The 19,481-nt window shown below is 39.6% G+C and overlaps 1 protein-coding gene and 1 long non-coding RNA gene across 11 annotated transcripts; one reads left to right on the plus strand and one right to left on the minus strand.

The window, feature by feature from the left end:
* Positions 1–230: 230 nt before the first annotated feature.
* Positions 231–19,208, minus strand: LOC108029632 (myc box-dependent-interacting protein 1). Of its 5 annotated transcripts, none has more exons than XM_050887077.1 (10): positions 18,771–19,208; positions 5,302–5,437; positions 5,038–5,228; positions 4,871–4,975; positions 4,639–4,809; positions 4,465–4,546; positions 4,290–4,412; positions 2,609–3,235; positions 1,785–1,927; positions 231–1,289 (listed from the first exon to the last, which is right to left on the minus strand). In XM_050887077.1, exons 1-10 carry the CDS (start codon positions 18,837–18,839, stop codon positions 1,209–1,211), a joined length of 1,728 nt encoding a protein of 575 aa, XP_050743034.1. In that variant the 5' UTR covers positions 18,840–19,208; the 3' UTR covers positions 231–1,208. The 5 variants fall into 5 exon arrangements, with proteins under 5 accessions (XP_050743034.1, XP_016957518.1, XP_016957520.1 ...); XM_017102029.3 differs by having other exon boundaries at positions 2,609–3,295; positions 18,771–19,207; XM_017102031.3 differs by having other exon boundaries at positions 2,831–3,235; positions 18,771–19,205.
* On the plus strand, positions 10,884–15,780 carry LOC122818134 (uncharacterized). Of its 6 annotated transcripts, none has more exons than XR_007763911.1 (4): positions 10,884–13,292; positions 14,187–14,329; positions 14,413–14,506; positions 14,568–15,780. It is a non-coding gene; the product is annotated as an uncharacterized LOC122818134 (long non-coding RNA). The 6 variants fall into 6 exon arrangements; XR_007763909.1 differs by having other exon boundaries at positions 10,886–11,278; positions 12,877–13,292; positions 14,187–14,506; XR_007763910.1 differs by having other exon boundaries at positions 10,886–11,243; positions 12,877–13,292; positions 14,187–14,506.
* Positions 19,209–19,481: the final 273 nt, after the last annotated feature.

Genomic DNA, 19,481 nt, shown 5'->3' on the forward strand with positions numbered 1-19,481 from the left:
ATACACTTTTTTAGATTTAGTCCCTTCAAATATGTGTGTGTAAGAACAAATTTAATAAAATTAAACGTCTTACTGTGTAAAAGGTTTTTGTGGTTAAAAATAGCTGGTCCGTCAAAAGGACACCAAAATAGATATATATTTTAATTTAAAAAAATCGGTCTCGCATAACATTTCTGTATTTTTTAGCACCGGAACTTGTTGCCATTGCCGCATCCCGCCATATAAAAAAGTTTGTCATATTTAATCTATGTTTTATTTGCTTTCTGTAAATTATTATCATTTGTTCAATATGTTCATGCGATAAATAAGTGTTTAAATTTATTAAATAAAATTAAAATAATAACTTTACAGTGTGTGCACAATTTGAACAATTATTTAGGGTCTCGTGTGATTTACAATCAAGTTCAATAAATTAAAAACATCGAATCGATCGGTTAGTGACTATTGGATTGTGTTCGTGTTATAAAGCTGCAGCTTGTTTGAGTCTCTCAGACAAAAATAAAAACCAAAGTACAAATTAAGATGCACATAATCGCTAAACGTTCAAGTTGTTACTTAAAAACAATTTCCAAAACTTCGGGGACCACAGAGGAATTACATCTGGCCTTTTTTGCATCGCCCCAAAAATACACTCAATTGACTATAAAAACTCGTACTACATATTTGCGAAATACACAAAATACAAAAGGTTCAGGCCATCTCCTACGGCTTTTGATTTGTTTAACAATTACTCTGGCTTTCGAGTGATATGCGTTACATTTGTGGGTTGCCTTCAACAAATTACAAATTAGATACGTTTTGTTCGCATTAATTATGAGCACAATATTAGGATTAACAAATAATATATGTATACGTAGGTTTATGCTTTAGATTTTGTTGAAACTTAGAACTAAAAAATAATGTTTGAAACATTTCCAAAATATTCTCTCTCGCTCCCTAGCGTTCTTGTTTGTGTAGTGTGGTTCTCTTTAACAATAACAATTTATGTTGGAAGCACTGCTCTGGCAATACTTGTTGAACTGCCAATCCCGAATACATTTCACGAAACAAGAATTTATTAACTGGACAAAACGAAAGCAGCGCTCACAAAGAAAATTTGGCCGTAAGTTTGGATTGGGATCTCCGTTCGAAGTGTTTTATGGTGTAACTGAAGTTGTTGTTGCTGTTGTTGGTTCGTTGCTAGCCCAGTCGACCCGCAGTTGGTCACTTCAGATGGGGCGCGTGAAGTTGGCGGGGAAGAGCCCCTTCTCGGTGGTGCCCTCCTTCTGACCCATCAGCCAGCCCTCCTCCTGCAAGTTGGCAATAAAGAACTGCACTCAATATAGACAGGAAGTGCGGGGGTCTGCATTTGGCGCGGAGGGGGAATCTAGCGCGTGCAAAGCTCGAGGAAGAGTTTATCTTCGGGTACCGAAGGAGCATACAACCAAACAGATGTCCTATCCCTTTGTCAAATATGTGATTTAAACCAAGAACTATACTTAACATACAAATTTGTTCACAAAACTGACTGAAATGTAATTGTTTCAGTTTTACCGAGAGAAGGATATTTTATTAAAAATGTCTAACAGAAATAAAGTGCAACTGAATAATTCTAGAGTTTATATTTCGAGTACTGAAAGACCAAGTGAACTTTGTTGACCAGAAAATGACAGCCATAAAAAAATCAAGGAAGATGCTCTCTTACTTAATTCAGACGGACAATAGCTGTAAATCATCCTGCCCAAAGCAACAAAGCCACCTGTTGGTGTAATAGATGACCCACAGTTTTACTCAATCGACTTTACCTGATCCTCGGGATCGTCGTACTCAATAACGCGGATAAGGTCTCCGATCTCGAAGCTAAGCTCGTCCACATCCTCCTTAACGTAGCCGTAGGTGGCCTTCACACGGTAAAGAACGCCGGGCGGCAAGTCGGCGGTATTGGCATCTGTTCAAAAAAATAAATGGTGTTCATCTTAAGGTCTTTTTTTTGCAAATGGGTACCGAAACCCTCAAGACTCATACGTCACACAGTGTACATCGAAAGTTTCATAACCGAGTTTAGTAGACAAAGGCACGCAAGGAACAACGGAAACGCAATCCTGTCCAAAAGGGGTTAGTGGTTGTGGCGCTTTCTCAGGCTTTTGTAATTTTTTTGGGCTGTTAGTGTTTCAGTGGTGTGAAGAAGTTGGGCAAAAACCAACGGGTAAACGGCTGAAGCAGCTAACGTGCAAGCAATGGTGAATGGATGGTTGTTATTATTAAGATAGTTGTACGATAACCTACGTGTTCGAGTCCCGAATTATTACAACATGAAGAGGCTTAGTCTAAGTACTAAAGGTACTAAATGAAATACAGAGATAGATGCGCAGTCCGGAAATGAGATTGAGATCCTTCCGTTGTGGATGCCCCACGCAGCATGCCACACAGTCGCTTTACAACACAATACCCATACAGTAATCCTCAATTTGGTTTAGACGACAATCACACGGGAGACTAAAGCTTAGATTACAGAAGATTAGACGTGATCCATCGAGGGATGCGAAGAGATAGTGAGAAGAATACTACAGTGTGATAGGTACAAAGCGAGTGTGGACACCCAGTGGACTCGTTTTTGAGGTTTACTCACCAGCGGGTACCTCGTAGATGCGATCGTCGTCATCCTCGAACGGATTCTTATTAAGATTAGTTACGCTGTGCCTATTAACTACTGGTACTGGTCTACCTTTCTGACTTGTGCCTGTGCTGCTCTTAGTATCTGTATCTGTATCTGATTTAGTTACTATTTTATCTGTTTCTGTTGATGTAACTAAGTGCTGGGTGACTGTTTCTGTTGCTGTTGTGTCATTACCTAATTTCTTCTGCTTGTGCTCCTCGATGGAATTGCCATTATTGGCCGCCGCCTCGGCAGCAGCTTCCGCATTGGATGTGGTGGATGGCAGTTCCTTCGGAAGTTTGCCACCTTCCTTGGGGACCGTGGTCTCATTGTTGTTGCCATTGACCTGGGCAGGTGACGCTGATGGGGCAGGTGATGCAGTTGGTACTGCTGCGGCTGTGGCTCCTTCATGTGGCTTCACTTCACTGACCAAGACCTTCTCCTCCGTGGGCGATGTCTGCGTGGTTGTGGTTGCCTTGGAACTCACATTCAGACCACTCAACTCGGAACGCTCCACTGACTTGGTGGTTACCCCGTTCTCTATGGGACTCCTGGGCGTGGCTGCGGCTACCGCTGCTGCTGGGGATTCCGGGGGCGGTTCTGGTGTTGAAGAAACTGAATCAAATCGAGGCTCTTGCTGCGACGAACTGGTGGATGTTGCTAATTGTTGTGTCGTTCGCGTGTATATTTTATTTTTGTTTTATTTTATAAGTTTTTGTTTCGTTTTATACGTTGTGATTTTGTTGATTGTCGAATGCATTTGTTTGTTATCATTCAATTTGATTTCGTTTTGTTTTGTGGTTAGCATCATTCCAAACAAAAAATTAAATAAAAAAGAGAGAAAACAAATCAAATAAAACTCAGGACATGCGAGTTAGGGCAAGAGGGGAAACTCAATCAGAACTTTCAAAAAGCAACAAGAACATGCAACATTCCATTTGTCCGTCCAGTCAGTCGATAGCAACCTGGGATACCTAATTTCGCGTGGCTTCCAATCTCAACTTTTAATTTGCTTGGAGGTCAGAATAGTGGGGGTCAATAAATTTACATATCCCTTATACAGTAATATTAAAGCTAGCCCAGATCGCCAGACCGCAGCCAACAATTTCGTCTTTATTTACAAGCTAAATTGTCTACAAATGGAATGTTTTCGCAATGCCAAAGGTGGTTTTTGGTTAAAATTCAATACGAGTAGTTAACAAAATTAGTTGCCAAACAAAATCGAATCAAAAAACTTCTTATAAATTGCCAAAAACTTGAGCGATATCATTACCATCATCAGAAAATTATTCCTATAGTATAGAGTATATGCCAGGTATTGGTGCGAATATCAAATATAATATATGATTATACAAATATTCTATATGTTGTGTATTATATTAAGCTCTTTATATATAGTACATCAAAACAGGAATATATATTTAAACTTTAATGGTTTTTATTGAGATTGTTTGTTGATTGTTTGTACAGTTTTGAGCAATTTATAACGATTATTTTTTGTTTGTTTAATCGGTCGTTAAAAAAACGTAGAGAATCAAGGAAAAACAAAGAAATAAAATATTTAATAAACAACAGAAAATAAAAAGGGATACCCCGAGGAGGTACAAAGATAAATATAGGGATTTCTTATGAAAAGCTTGATGTGGGGACTTACGGCTGTTTGCCAAACTGGAGCCACCGTTTGTGGTTATTTGATTTTGATAGTTGCTGTTGATGTTGGCGTTGTTTAACTTATTTACTGACGGCTGCACTGGACTCGATGTCTTTATGGGATTGTCTATTTAACAGTTTAGTGGTTAATTGTACGCAATATGTAATTACAGTCTTACTTGTTTGCTTGCGTAGCGTATTGGAGCCGCGCTGCGATTCTGTGGCCAATTTATCGACGATTGCTTCTAGTTCCGAATAGATCTGTTCTCGATTATAGGGAAGTATTGGTATATTTTGTATTAATAATTATTTTGGGACCATTTCGTACTATAGGATTGGTATTCAAGCCCCACCTTAGCCGTTTCGTTGTGAAAAACGTTTTCCGTGGCAAAAAGCGTCTGCAAGTTGGTGACCAGAAACAGTATCCTAGAGTCATATAGGGCAGGCAGCTCGTCGTGAAGTTCCGTGTTGAGGATTTCGTAGGTGCGTCTGGCTTCCTCCAGTTGTTCGCGTCCTTTGGTAAGCTAAGAATGACATACGAATATTAAAAGTTGCTTGGCTTTTATACCCAACAATAGTACCCACTTTGACATCATCTTTGCGCTTGTTGGCATTGGCCTGCAGATTCTGGAACGAGTGACGCTGGCCATCGTAGTCGATCAGCTTTCGGTTGCGCTTCTCTACTTTTTTCTATAGCAATATTAAAGAGCTTTAATAACCTAGCTCCGCATGATAGCTTTAGACAATGTCACCTTCATTTCGGGAAATTGCCCGGTGTATGTGTTGAGCGGTATGAGGACTTGATCCCCCAATTTGTGCGCGAAGTCCGCCCACAAACTCTCCGAGGCGCCAGTTTGCGCTTGTAGAGCTTCGTGTCCGGTCCATTGTGGCTCGTAGATCTCGCAAACGGCATCCATCAGCGACTTGGAGGCGGTTTGTGCAGCTGTCGGAACACAGGATATATGTCAATACTTATTGGACTTGCGAACCTAGAGAATTTAAGAGGGAGGCTTTACCGCGAATACATCTTATGTAGTTATTGAACTCCTTTTGTAATCTGTTGGCACTCGCCTGCTGGCGGTTAAAGTTGTTCAGGTGGTCGTCGAAAATTTCATCTGAGGTGCAGTCGACTTTTCCCAGGTTTTGTAAAATCTGTAAGAAACAGGAGTAGGTGTTTACATCAATATTGCACACGAAAGCCAAAAGTTTTAAAAAGTATTTTATATAGTGTACAAATTATATTTAATTAAAAAATAATTCCTTTTTTTATATTAAAAAAAGGAAAAATATAGGCATGCCTGAATGACTTTTTGGTTTACTTTGTCTGTGTGGGCGGTTAGGGGAAGGTCAGTCATTTCGAATTTAAAAATGTTTGGAATGTGGTCAGCACTAAACTAGGCTTGGAATCACTTATTCGTTCCACCCATAGTAACCAAAAATGGCCCAAGAAGTATAAATAAAATATAAATATTTGGCAATTGTTGGCAGCTGGTTGTTTCGAAAAATAGACAAACTCGGTAAATCTGTTGGCGCATGCGGATCTCCACAATCTAGCTTATCGCTGGCAAGAGTGGCCACTCAAAAGTGTGTTAACAATGCCGCTGTCAACGGCATTTGGGTTAAGAACGATGCTATACTTATTTGTTATTTTTTCCTTGCCTCCGGTCAATTTGTGGCACTTACCCGTGCCACTGTTAATGGCTTTTCGACGACCAATTAACGAACAAAAAAGTGCGGAATGATGTAGAGGGCAGGCAGGAAATGCTTGGAGGCAGGGTGCCTTGGAATGTGTCTGTAACTGTAGAGCTCATTGACAACTCAGCCTTGTAACAGTTTTCGACATCGCCATCACAGAATAAATCGCCCACGTCCCAAGAGTCAGAGTGACTAGCTCTCGGCCATCTGTGCGTATACGCAACGTGCTCAAAGATACCCGCCGATAAGAGGAAAATACCCTATTTGCCGAGATTCAACAAATGCTGGCCAAATATTTAAGGCCATAGCAGTCCTATCTGAACCGGCCAAAATAAAAGAAGAAGAAGCAGCAGATAACAAGGCTGGCTAATTGAATTTTGCGCACAACTCGGCAGATAGATAATTAGATATACCTGCAGTTATTTCTCAGGTGTTCCTACCCATAAATAAATAAATTGTATAATTTTTACCTGATAAATGCATACATTCGAAGAAGCATGCAAATTCAAAGAACTGAACAAGAGAACTGAAAGAACTGTGTACTACTATGCCGAAGTCTTGAACTGAACTTCCTTTGAGCGCAGGTTTGTTGTTTTATTTAATAGTATTTTTTGACCACTGGCTGAATCCCCGTTATAAGCGATTGTCAAATGAGCCACGACATTTGGCACGCACACGGAATTAGAGCAGTCAGAATGATAGGGGATCGTTCGGTCAACAAGAACATGAAATGCCCCTCACGAGCATATCTTATCTTATCTATAAATTTGAAACAGTGACGAGTATTTACCGTCTTAATGTGGAATGTTATGCTAATACCTAGAGGGCCGACAATCAGTTGAATTAGTTTTACAAGGGGTTAAATTGCCACACCTATTAACATCAATACTCTCCTTGAGAGCAATTCAAAGTTCTTTTCCTTGGCCAAGAGTATGTCGCAAACTTCCAGCAAGTGCAGCTCCACCGCATGAACCTTTTAAGGCCAAATCACACACACATGCCTCCATGACTGTATGGCATAAGCAACAAACTGGTCTTCGCCCCAAGACACTTAATGGCCATTTTTTTTTTCTGGCTAAGGCCTTTGCTTAACATACTCCCGTAGTTGGTTCGATCTTTTGATCGGGAACTTAAGTGGGTGCCGGTCTGAGTCAATCGCATTCAGACAATCTTTAGTCTTAATAAAAGTTATTATCAATGCGAATAGATATTGTGATTCTTTTGTTGCCAGCGCTGGAAATCTTATCAATTCTTCTGGGGCGAGCCAAGCAAGGACAATTGTGGCTGGTCACTTCCGTTTTCAGGTTGTCTTTCTAGTTCCCCGTAGGCCATGTGTAATGCCTGTCACAGTTTGCGTCACCAAATTTTCTTCTTGGTAATTTTAATTTCATAAGTATATTTAGAGGCGCGCACATATAATATGTATATGTGGGACGTCTGTCTCTGCAGATTTTGTCATTTATTTAAAAACTGACGTCGCTCGAACCCACCTTCTCTTTATCTTCTTCCTCTCTCGCGATCTCTTGCCAAAATCATGTCTGTACGCCTAGACTTGCCTATCTATAATCTAAGTATTCCTAATTCGATAGCAACCACCCGTGCCACATGTGCGTTTAACTCTTCTTCGCGGGGGATCCCGTCGCAGACCAAAAAAGGGTCAAATAAACCCAAAGATGGGGGCCAATAAATGTTAATCACAAAAAGGTTATTGGGGCAATCCACTTTAGCCAGAGATTTAATACCATGTGGTTTAGCTATCTACACAGAAAACAACAAGATTTGAATGCAAGGGTTCGCTCGATGTAATATAAATAACAAGGATGTTTGTATATCAAAGTACATTGAACTTGGATTCGAGTTTAGAAAAAGAACGATTTAAGATAAATTTCTTATTTAACATATGAAAACCGAGCTGCCTCCGGCTCAAAAACATTCTTTAAAAATATCTTGTTAAGTGCACTCTTTGGAAACCTGCATTTTAACGTGGGCTTTACTTTAGGTTAACTTTCGGTTAACCAGTTTGCCTGAATGTCAAAGAAACAGAAATAAAAACTGAAACAGAAAAAGCAACGACCTCGACCACAGTGGAAAATGTCTCGATTTGGTGTTTAATGTGCAGACTTGGGCGTAGGATGTGGGTCGTAGGATGGCTGAAATAGATGACAACATCGCACAGCTGTTTCGGATCTGTTCGGGGCAAGGAATCAACTGCAATCTATTGAAACGAAACGGAACGCTCAGCGAAGTGCAAACAAACAAAAGTTAAGTGCACATCGGCAGGGGAAATGTGGGACATGTTCACTCGCATTTGGCCATAAGCAGACGTTGGCCCAGTTTGCAAGGAATGCGCAGCGGCAGACAGTGGCAGTTGCAAGAGATACCCACCGGTATATGCAAGAAGTCTAGTAATCTAATCCGACAAGAGGGATACCCAGCACTCATTACTTAAAAATAGATTACCAATTATTCTGCAAACGAAAAACGCCTTCGAACAAAACAAAACATTCAAGAAGAATATATGTAAATTTAAAACTTTCCTGGAAATGGCAAATTTATATTATTTATTTATATTATTTATTATTATTTATTATTTATATTTATTACTTTCTTTCAGAGCTGAACAAAAAAAATTAACATCACTTAAATTTAAATATACCATCTTTATCAAATGATTTAGTTTGTACTCATCTTGGATACTTACGATACACGGGAAAAACTGGTAGAAAGGTTTTTACATTTTCATAAAATAGCAGAGATACTTTTACTTGTTTTAATTGCATCCAACAAATCATGAATTATGATACTAAAAATGAATTCCTAAAAAATGTCAATTCTTTAGACTCCCTAAGTTCACCACAATTTCCAACTCTCTAAAAACACTGTACTAGCTAATAATCCCCATTCATACCCTACAGAAATCACAGGCTAGAGAAGGTTTAAAACGAGTAAAATAGTATCTACGAGTGTCTAACCATGTACATATCTACATTGTCTACTTATACTGAGAACAAATAACAGACGCAGAACAATTGCGAAAAAACTTGTAGAAATTGGCATGAATAATGCGCCCGCCGGCGAAAAGCGAGAAAAGAGAAAGGGGATGGCAGGCAGGAGGAGAAATGCCGAGAGAAATGTGGAAATGTGCCATGACACGGGTGGTGGGGAAAGGAAAGTAGAGGAAAGGGGGAAGTCTAGAGATCAGTGTGCCCGAAGAAGACTTTTTAGCCGGGGCAACTTCGGACCCTCTTGCCTTGTGCCAGTGTTGAGGCCGCCCAGTTTAATGACATGAATCCATAGCTGGGTACACTTATGAAAAATTATAGAATAAATCAAACTTTAAAATTAATATATGAAAAGTATGCACGTACTAATTTAATGAAAATAAATAGTTCCATTACCTTACAGGCACTAAAGGAAAAAAACGTTCTTTTATTTAAAATCCACATGATCTAAATCTTTTACCAGAAGAAAATGCAACCTACACATTTGAAGAAAAGTATAAATATTTATAACATTTCAAAGACTAAGATTCATGTTTTTCAAGTGTACCTTTCCACTTGTGCCTCGGTATTGGAATCTATATGTATCCGTGTGGGGCAAGCCAAAGACCTAACCTATTACCACAAAAGTACATTTTTCTTTACCCACTTTTTACGACTATTTTCTATGTTTTTTCCAACTTGTTGCTCCGTTTGGTTAGCGGTGCTTATTGAGTCGATGATGACAGCAAAAATTATTTGTGGGCAGTAACCGGTTTCAGCACCTTGCCCAGTCTATCCTCCCCTGACAAAAGCACCACCCCCGAGAGTCATTTGACAGAGAACTGACATATGGTTATGGTGATTCCGATTAATAGTGACTTCAAATGGTTATTAAGCTCGCGTTAGGATGGAGATTGAAATGGAAGCGCAAATGGACAGATTTCCTACACATGCAAATCGAATTCCGTTGCGCAACTTCGATGAACGATATCAATTCCATTCCCATTTTGCATAATCTTTATTCGGGCTCTTTTCTTTCTTATTTTTCCAGCGCTTTCTTTGGTCAAATCGGCTCAGGCAAGTGGAAAGTGAAACTCGTTTGTGCTCGTAGAAAGTTCGAATCGGCAAAAGAAGGGAGGAATCGGCGCAAGAAGAAGAGGGCAGCCGTAGAAAACTAATATTTATCCCACATGCATGCACGGATCGGAGAATTTGAGATGCTTCCAGCCCGTCTTGTCATGTGATTTATCAATTAGCATTAACCATTGGCCGCAAAGATGGAGAAAAACGCTGGCCGGCGGAAATTTCGCTGGATTCTAGTCAACTTGGGAGTAGCTGCTAATTAGTAGAGAAATCTTCCGCCAAACTAGTTTGGGAACTGGGAGCAGTGAGCGCTCAAAAAATGCAAGAAAGTTGATAATTCCGCATTTACAACAGAATTAAAAATCAATGAACAGAATTCTCTTTAAACAATGTTAACGCTTGCATTTCTGACAAGTTGTTTAAACAAGAATAGTTTATCAATTTGTATAATAAAGTAAAGACCGTTAACTAAAAAATGTTTATTTTAACATGTTATATATTCATTCTGAGTGTTTTTTTCTGGTTACTACCGAAATCAACATTAATCTGATAATAAAAGTAAGGGTAGCTACGTATGAGCATTCCCCTCTAGAGATTTTTTTCAGATCCTGGCCCAGGTATTTATTGCAAACTATGTTAATTTCCTTGACCCTTTGTTTTGAACCCAGCACTTTCATTTGGCGCTGCATTTCGAATGGTAAATGTTTTCACTGAACCAAGCTAACATTTGCTCTTGTTATTATTTGAAAATAAATAGAAAATAGAAAACTGCCAGGCTAATTGCAGGTGGAATACAAATGGGCTAAGTACACAACAGTCACCAGTCGAAATGAGAAGCCAAAAAACGTTTTATAAAGTCAACGGATTTCCCTGTCAAGGTGAAAAGTTTGCCAGCCCCAAAACGAATATTGGTTGTATTCAATAAAATGCAGTCAGCAAGTGAATACGAGGCGGATTCAACCGGATACTCAAGAGTGGGCTGGGAATTGGGGGATTGGCCGGAACAGGTTTTCCAAATTTTTTTTTTATTATCGGTTATATACTATTAATAAGCTTCCGCTGAGCACGCATTGGGCGACAGTTATTTAAGCTCGGCCTCAGCTGTGTATCTCTCAGATACTCAGATACTTTTATAGCTAGACAAAAGCCGCGCAATTATTGTCGTTTCAGCAGCTTGCGAGATTATTGCATGGCGACAGGTTTTTGCGAAGTGTTCAAGTGTTTTCGCTTGGCTGTGTGTGCATTACTATCTGGTTATGTAACGTCGAGAATTTTTCGCCGTTTTTGGCGATCACGTCTTGACAAATATATATCACGTGTACCCATCAAGACGGATAATCAGAGACAGCTCTTAAGCATTAAATAAGTCATGTTCGGTTTTGTTTATATTTATTTATTTTTCTTAGTAACAGTGACTTTAATAGAAGAAAGAGTTTCAAAAATTGTTCAATTATTTTATTACCACATATTTTCACCTTCAACTTTTGGAAAAACGCATTTTGGGTTACACAATCATGGCCGCGTGTGTGATACATCCATGCTAATCGATCACAAGATATTGAGAAAAGCAAAAACACACATTGAACATACCTCAGACTGCCGCCAATGTTCTCGTAACTCACAAATATTTGTGAATGCGGTCAAATCATGAGCGGATACTTAGCACAAGTCAAAGTATTTCAACCACATGTAGTTGGTATCTGTATATCGGCATCTTTGTGCCATTGTATCTGTGAATATGGCTCGTTTAGCATTGAAGCGTAAAGTGAGCTCATTGCAGTGCCCACCAGCAGACATCATTGAAGAAAAACTTCACGTGATTTGCATAAATTAACCAAATATAAAAGTTAGCTAGTTTATGGCACGTGACGATTAGATGAATAATGCGGGAACTCACTAAACAGATCGTTACCAAATCGTCAGCAGAATAACTGGGCCATGTAAAATGGGTCAAGAGCAATGTATATGGAGTAAAATGTCAATTAAAATGATCAAACTACCTAGTGTATTCAAAGGTTTCCAGCTGATATCAAACATAATCGTTGCATAACATGGCCACGGCTAACCTTTTCTTACTTGTTTTTGTAGTGTGAATAAACCTCGGGGAATAGAGAAACAAAACAAAAACGATTCCGCTGATAAGAAGGTATATAAGGTAGGAATTTCTGTGGCACTGGAAGTTGCAAATTCCATTTCATTACAGAGCCCGTGTGACGAGCGCTTATCAGCCCAATTTGCTTTTTGGCGCCGTAATAGTCAAATCTCATTGATAAGGGCATGCGTTTTTCAATTATTTTTGCCCCAATCAATTGCTAATATCTCGCACACGTCATGTTGAGCAGACTTAAATTTGGAATCACCATAAACGCGTAGGAAATAGATTTCTCCTGATAGGAATGTGTTCGTTTGAAAATAGAAAAGCAATGCTAGGCAGGGCCACATGAAGAAAAAGGGAGTGAGAGAAAGGTGGAGTTTACAGCACGCATCACTGAAGATTGACAATTTTTGTTAGCTCCAGGGCAATCTCTCAATCCACTTATCTCTCTGTTTGCCCCTGCACTTTCCTCCATTTTTACACACGCTTTGCAATGCAGGTTGTGCAAAAGTCAGTGAACTGCTTTTAATTACAAATCCACGCAGCTGGCAGGCGGTACATTACAAAAATATTTACAAAACGCTGAAAAACTGAATTTTCCACTTGATCGAAGTCCGAAACAGCTTAGGAGAAAATGCACTCTGAATACGTCTTATGTTGCTCGCTAAACAATAAACTTTTCTTATACATTTTTATTCCTTTGGCGTTGTTATTGCAAAAAACTTTTCTCATATAAGACTCGCAGATCAAACAAAACCAGAAAATTGCAAATTTCCTTGCCGTGCCTCAAATGAATTTCCATTTGGCAATTTTCGTGCCAGTGCTTATTGCATTTTTCAAGAATAGAACAGTTGAAAATTATACAATTAAAATGATAAACACGAGTGAAACCGCAGAAACCACTTGTTGCTAAATTATGCAACTGACATTGAAAGAGTCAAACGTGGATAAATGCCCCAACCCTCTGAAAAGTCAGTGCCGTGTAAATCTAAGTGAAATTAACTACTTCCCGGGCTGCAGGGGAATCCCTCTTCCCCCAACATCTCTTCTTGTATCTGAAAATTGCATAAATCGCTTCCAGAGCGGTGGAAAATAAGCTCGCCTAGAGTGGCGGGAAATCATCTGCGAGTGCATTTTGCCGTGGTGCCTAGAGGTGAGAGGTTGCGGGGGAGGTCTAACAATTGTACCTGATTGGGCAATAGAAAAAACTTAGCAATAGCTGTGGCAGCAAAAAATGAAATCAAATGCGAAGCGGCACGAATGCGTCCCCTGCAGGCGGAAAGATGAAATGCTGCAGGTGGTACAGAGAGCCGAAATACGAGTATGGTTCTATCAAGTTTATAAACAAGATCATAAATAAAACATAAGTAATTAAACTCATTTAAAACAAAAGTATTCGTTGCTAAAAAGGCTACCTTAGTAAGATTTTGCTATTCTTTTTTGCATTTTGCACTTGTTCTAATAACTTTATTTTTAACATTAAAAAAAAGGGATACAAAAAACCTAATGCTATGAGTGCTAGGCATACACTTAAATATGTTTCTTTGGTACAAACAATTGCGCTTTTTCTTTCTGTGCCACTCAAATAGAACGGGGAGGGCTTCGAAGCCCGATGCAAATTTTGAACTATGCTAATTCCGATGCTAATACGCAAACACACACTAACACCGGATTCATTTGAGCGTAACAAGCGCGAAAAAACCAAAAAATGAGAACGAAACAATTAAGCTGAAAAGCTCCCAATATTTACGTAACGTACTCCCCACTCTTGAGGCATAAAAAGAAAGTTTTCACATCGAAACTTGTATTTTAGCTGCATTTGCATTTCCATTAATATTTAAATTCATAAACTATATTCCAGTGATTGCGTAAGCTGAATCGCATTTGAAGTCCGCAAACCGGTTTTGCAATCCACCCAAAACAACAGTAGTGAATAAAAATAATTATTATAACAAGTTAACTAACTGACAACACTTTCGCAGTATGAGAAGTGGGTTCCCATGCCTTGAAAGTCGCTTTTTTCATTTTTTTCTTCTTTTTATTGCAGTTCAAAGTAGAACAACAGCAACAGCATTAGCAAATCGCGTGCCCAGTGCTCTGTATCTGCGTTGAGATCTGTTTTCCGATCCAGTACCTTTTGTTCTAGCCCCCGGTTTTCCACCTTGTTCTGCCCATTTCCGCATACGAATAGTGAGCAGAGAATGAAATTTGATACTTTTTTCCCTCTGACACACTCTGGAGATACGATGCTCATGTATTATGTGCATAAGCAGATCCGACAGGCGACTTGGCCAACAAGTGGGACCCAGATAGCGCAGGTTCCCAACTAGAGACTGGGATTTGGAGCAGCACTTGGAGGTCAGACAAGTAAATAAAAACAGTGCTGCCGAGATAAGCTTTTGTATCTATCCGCACTTTTAAATTATAGGAACTTACTTAACCTGACGGCATTTAATTACACTGGTTTACAGCCAAAATGTGCCAAGAAGGAGGACCCGTAGATCACGAATAAGACGTCAAAAATATTTTAAACAGATACCTTTTTATGGCTTTTAAGTGGTAACTTAAAGTGATAAAAGGCATCTGAGAAACACACAAGCTATAATACTCGGCAATCCATTCAATTTTTCTAAGTAAATAAACACATAATAATTACATTTATAATAATGTTAAAGTAAATATAATTATTAAAATTGTAATTATTGTTCGTCGATTAAAACGGTTTTCGGGATCTGTGACACCACCAAAATTATTCTTGGGACACTTTGAGAGTACCGATAGTTTTGGCTGTCGATAGCTGTCCTCATTCACATTTTCTATATAGTCTTTATACGAAAATACAATCAGAGCTTGACTGCAATTTAAATAATACTGAGTTTACTGTTGAGCCATGAAATACTTGTTTAACAGTACGAAGAGAAAAAATAGTTAATAAAAAAGTGAAAAGGGCGGAAAAGTTCGGAAAGAAAAACAAACCCAAAACTGTGGCAAAATCTGAGAGCACCAAGCAAAGGGCTGAGAATTCCGTGCTGGAACTCGATGAACTTGTACGCTTGAGTGGGCAAGGTGAGGCCCATTCAGAATATGAAGTCCCAGTTCGATTTCCGATTATCAAATCGATGGCGGAGTGTGTGTTGAGTGAGTGGGCCAATGAAGAACTACGTATACGACCCGCAGCCGTCTGATTTTCGAGCGAACGTGTGTGGGCACGGGTATGCGTACGTTCATTTGGACTCGAGTGTACAAATGGACAGTAATTGACCTTGCTTCTTTTCACGCCCCACACATTTTCCAAAAGTTTGTTTTCGTTTTTCTTGTGCCTGTGTTGCTTCTTTTTTCTGTACTTTTCTTGGGTTAAGCAACAAGTTTCAGATTTAAATAGAACTTTTTTGGCGGTGGTGTTATAGTGAGAGTTTCACTTGAACTTCACACCCAATTACTTTATCTTTCGTCTTTTTTCCTAACATAGTGCACAATTATGCATTAATGAGGCAAAGTGAGCCGGCTATGAAGTCATTTCATTTGTTATGCAATCAAAGTGCCACAAAAGACTCAGCTTCTCCGTTTCCTTCACTTTCTTGCACGATTGTTGGCCATTTCAATAATTGAACACTCTTTTTTAATAAGCTTCAGTGTATATAACTTTTTAACAATCACATCTGTCGCATTATTGTATCTGTATCTTTATCTGTATCCGTCTCTGACATTTAGATTGCTTTATGCTCGATTAAATAAAGCTAATGAATAGGAGCTATCTTTTGAAAACGCCCCTTTTCGGATAAAGGGGGCGTAACGCCAGACAACAGCACTTGATATATTATTGAGCTCATATAGCGTGTTATATTCTGATAACATATAGTGTAGCTCCTTAAAAGTCTCAAACTGCAGTGTCAGACAATTAAGCTACCCATAAGTAAACATGCCTTCCTTCGGTCTTGAAGGCAGCCGCCAAATGTTTCCACGTATCTGTTAAGTTCTGATATCTTTGCATCGAATTTCGAGGGGTTGGGAATTATTAAGAACTTGTTTACTCGAGAAAGCCGATACCAAATTGATTGTGTATTGATGGGATCAGCATTAAAATTAACAGGGAACATTTAATATTTCTGGATGTTTACTGGAATGGAAACCAAATAACTGGTGGGAATCGCCTGCAACAGCATAACCTTGATTTTTTTTCAGCCCTCTAATGTTCAATAATGATATATTCTCACAATATGATCGGTATAAATATAAAAGTGAAAAAAATATGATGAAGAGCAAATATTTTCAGGATATTTTTTACTACAGACTTGCGGGCCCAATTTTCTATATTTATCGACTGAGAATTCGAGTAATTGCAATTAACAGCGAGTTTCGCATTGATTTTGAATTGCTGGGTGCAAAATGGTATAAATAAAATCCCAAAAACAATTGACATTTCGTCGGCATGCAACAAGAAGTTCAATATGCAACAGGCAAGTTTGGATCGGACTGAATACTGCCAATAAAATGTCAATCGGTGCTGATGCACCGCCTCGGGCCAAAATGAGGGGGAAATGACCGAGCGGAAAGCACATTTTGGCAGCTGTTGTGCGGTGCCGCTTAAAAATAGACAAATAGCCAGGGAGCGAGAAAAGCGGCGCGGGCGAAATTTTGTGTGCTTTCCCCATTGCTCCTCCCATTCGGCAAATAGAAAACTTAGAAAAACTAAAAGGCAAAGTATGCGTAGAGTTATAAAACAAACGCCGAATATCGTACAGCATATATACAATACACACTCAGTAGATTCGGAAATGAGCGAGCTCTATTTAAAGATTGACTACTGGCAGGAAAAGCGAAGGCGACGGGGACGGGGACGGCGACAACGACATTTTCACGCGGCTGACTGGGCCGGCGGAAAATTCAACGCACCTCAAATGAAAATGTATCTAGGCATCCACAAAATGCTGTGCCTGTGTGCGCTTGACAAGTTTTCTCTATCGAGAAGCTCGATGGGAAAAATCACAATCTGCTGGCTCGAAAATTGAGCACACGCCATGCGAAATAATAATAAAGCAATGTGAATTCCGCCCAGAGAACGAAATTTGTTAAAAATAAATTTCAAATTTGTAGAGGGAAAATTATGAAATAAACTAGACCAGAGAGCCGGGCAAAAATCAAGCGAATTCGGGAGTTAACTGCAACTAATATACTCAGATAAAAGTGAATGATCAGAATGTCGTTTGATAAAATTAAATGTCTACTTTTCCCAGGGTCCCAACGCAATCTCACATTAATTGTGCAAAATTCCGTTGTTATTTTAAAATAACATTATTGAGCTTTAAACCGAGGGAATGGGTTCAACATTATGCTCTTTAGGAGGACTTATGACACATTAAAATACAATTTTGTTAAGCAGCTGAACAAGCCAAATTTCCGGAACCTTAAAGCATTAAATTATAGATACCCTGCCGGACAATCTATTGCTTCTAAAATCGATTCACAGTGACATTTAGTCGAGGAATTTGTGGTTCCAAGTTTGATGACCAACACACGAGCATGCTGGTCGCATCCCAAAAAAGACCTCAAATACCAACGAACTTTAGAAATCAGACCCAAATGCCAACTCACACGGATATACATAGAAATCAATGGCAGCGTTTCTACAGCTCTGGCTGAGATTACAGCATTTTTAGCCGCCGAACCACTCTGGAGATCTTGGAATGCGCCAGTCGAAGTCGGAGTAAAGTGAAGAGAAGGCATCTAAACCCGTTTTGGGTCAGCTTTACACGTTGTTTGGGCCGCTTTATTGACATTTCGCCGCATCGACCGCGGCAAAAGCAACAAGCAACAATAAAAATAATAATACAACAACCACAACACAACTTTCACTTGTACGCATCAGCGGGAAGATGAAAAACATTCGAAAAGCCACCAGACGCATCTCATGAATGGGAAAAATGAAAATCATCGAATCTGGGATTGGCTTAAACGAGCGACAGGTGTCAGGCATTCTCCGCATCTTCTGAGTGATTTACCAAAGGGAAATCTTTGTGGGAGGTGCACAAGCCAATTTTTAGTGGACACTATACCTTCGGGGCCCTTTACTTATTGGACCTTTAAAAACCCCGTTTTTATTATTCTATTATTCTAGTTTAATATATTTATAAGGTATTCAAAAAAAAGTTATTTTATAAAAATATGAAATTTCGTGACCAATAGTCATTTTTTACTCTAAGTTTGGTGAAGTTATATTTTTTTCAAAATTTGTTTTAATACTACTATATACCGAAGTAAAATGCAAGTGAGTTAGGAATTTCCTGTTTGTTAAAATTGTCTATTGTTTTTGGTAACAATAAAAGAGCTGTTCTAAAATGTGGTTTTCCTTATATACTGATTTTTCATCTCTTTTATTCGAGAAATGTTTAATGTGTGTGTGGCAGACTTTTCCTTTGGGATTGTACAAATCCATCTTCATCTGCTGCGAGTTTAGTGCGATCTGTCCTGGAAGTGGTGCAGGAGGAGGTGACCCAGCTGATAACTAGGGCAGGGACGCGCTTTCGGCTGGAAGGCTTCGGTTAACGGCGAGGGGGTGGTGCATTGGTCGGTGGGGACGCACGACCTTCCACCTTTCGTGGGCGTTGCAATTCGCAGTGCGACTCCAACTCACCTTCTCCTTGGCACGTCCAGCGTGTTTTTGAACAGATTTGGCCAGCATGATGCCTCTATTCTCGGACATTCAGTGTGAACTAGGGATTTTGGTATTAACTTGCAGATGCACCTCGGCTTCCTCCTGCTTTTAACTGGCACAACTGGGAAAGCACAGTCCTCTGTTTGCGGGAAACTTTAAATGCACGATAAACCACCGAGCGCTGTGTTTATGTTGCGAACAAACTAAACAATATCGTTGCGAAATCGGCCCACACACTTGTTATCGAGATTATATTATATATTATGTGCATAGGCGGCCCCGAATTTTGGCAATGCGATGCGACTTCTACGGGCGCGTCGGATCCACTCGGAATATTCAAAACAAATGGCACAAGAGTCGACGGACGAACGGAGAAGAAAAGGCGACGAATGTGTGGAAGACGACAGTGAGAAACGAGAGAACGCGATTTCAGCTGCGGCAGAGCAGTGCAGTGTGGCTGTGCTCCGGAAATACCGCGTGTGCCATACCCCAAAAGAGCCGGGGTGGTAACTTCGCTGGGCAGCCAGCAGAGTTTCCCACCATTGCTTAAATTAACGATTTTATTTTGCCCTTTTAAAGCGGAACGAAATAAACACTAAAACTTACTCGAAACACACGTTTTTACCCTGTACTACAAGAAGCGAGGTCCTTCTCAGACATAGACACGCGGATTATTTAACACAAAAGAAT

Source organism: Drosophila biarmipes, chromosome 2R, assembly GCF_025231255.1.
Source record: "Drosophila biarmipes strain raj3 chromosome 2R, RU_DBia_V1.1, whole genome shotgun sequence".
Classification (NCBI taxonomy): Eukaryota; Metazoa; Arthropoda; class Insecta; order Diptera; family Drosophilidae; genus Drosophila; species Drosophila biarmipes.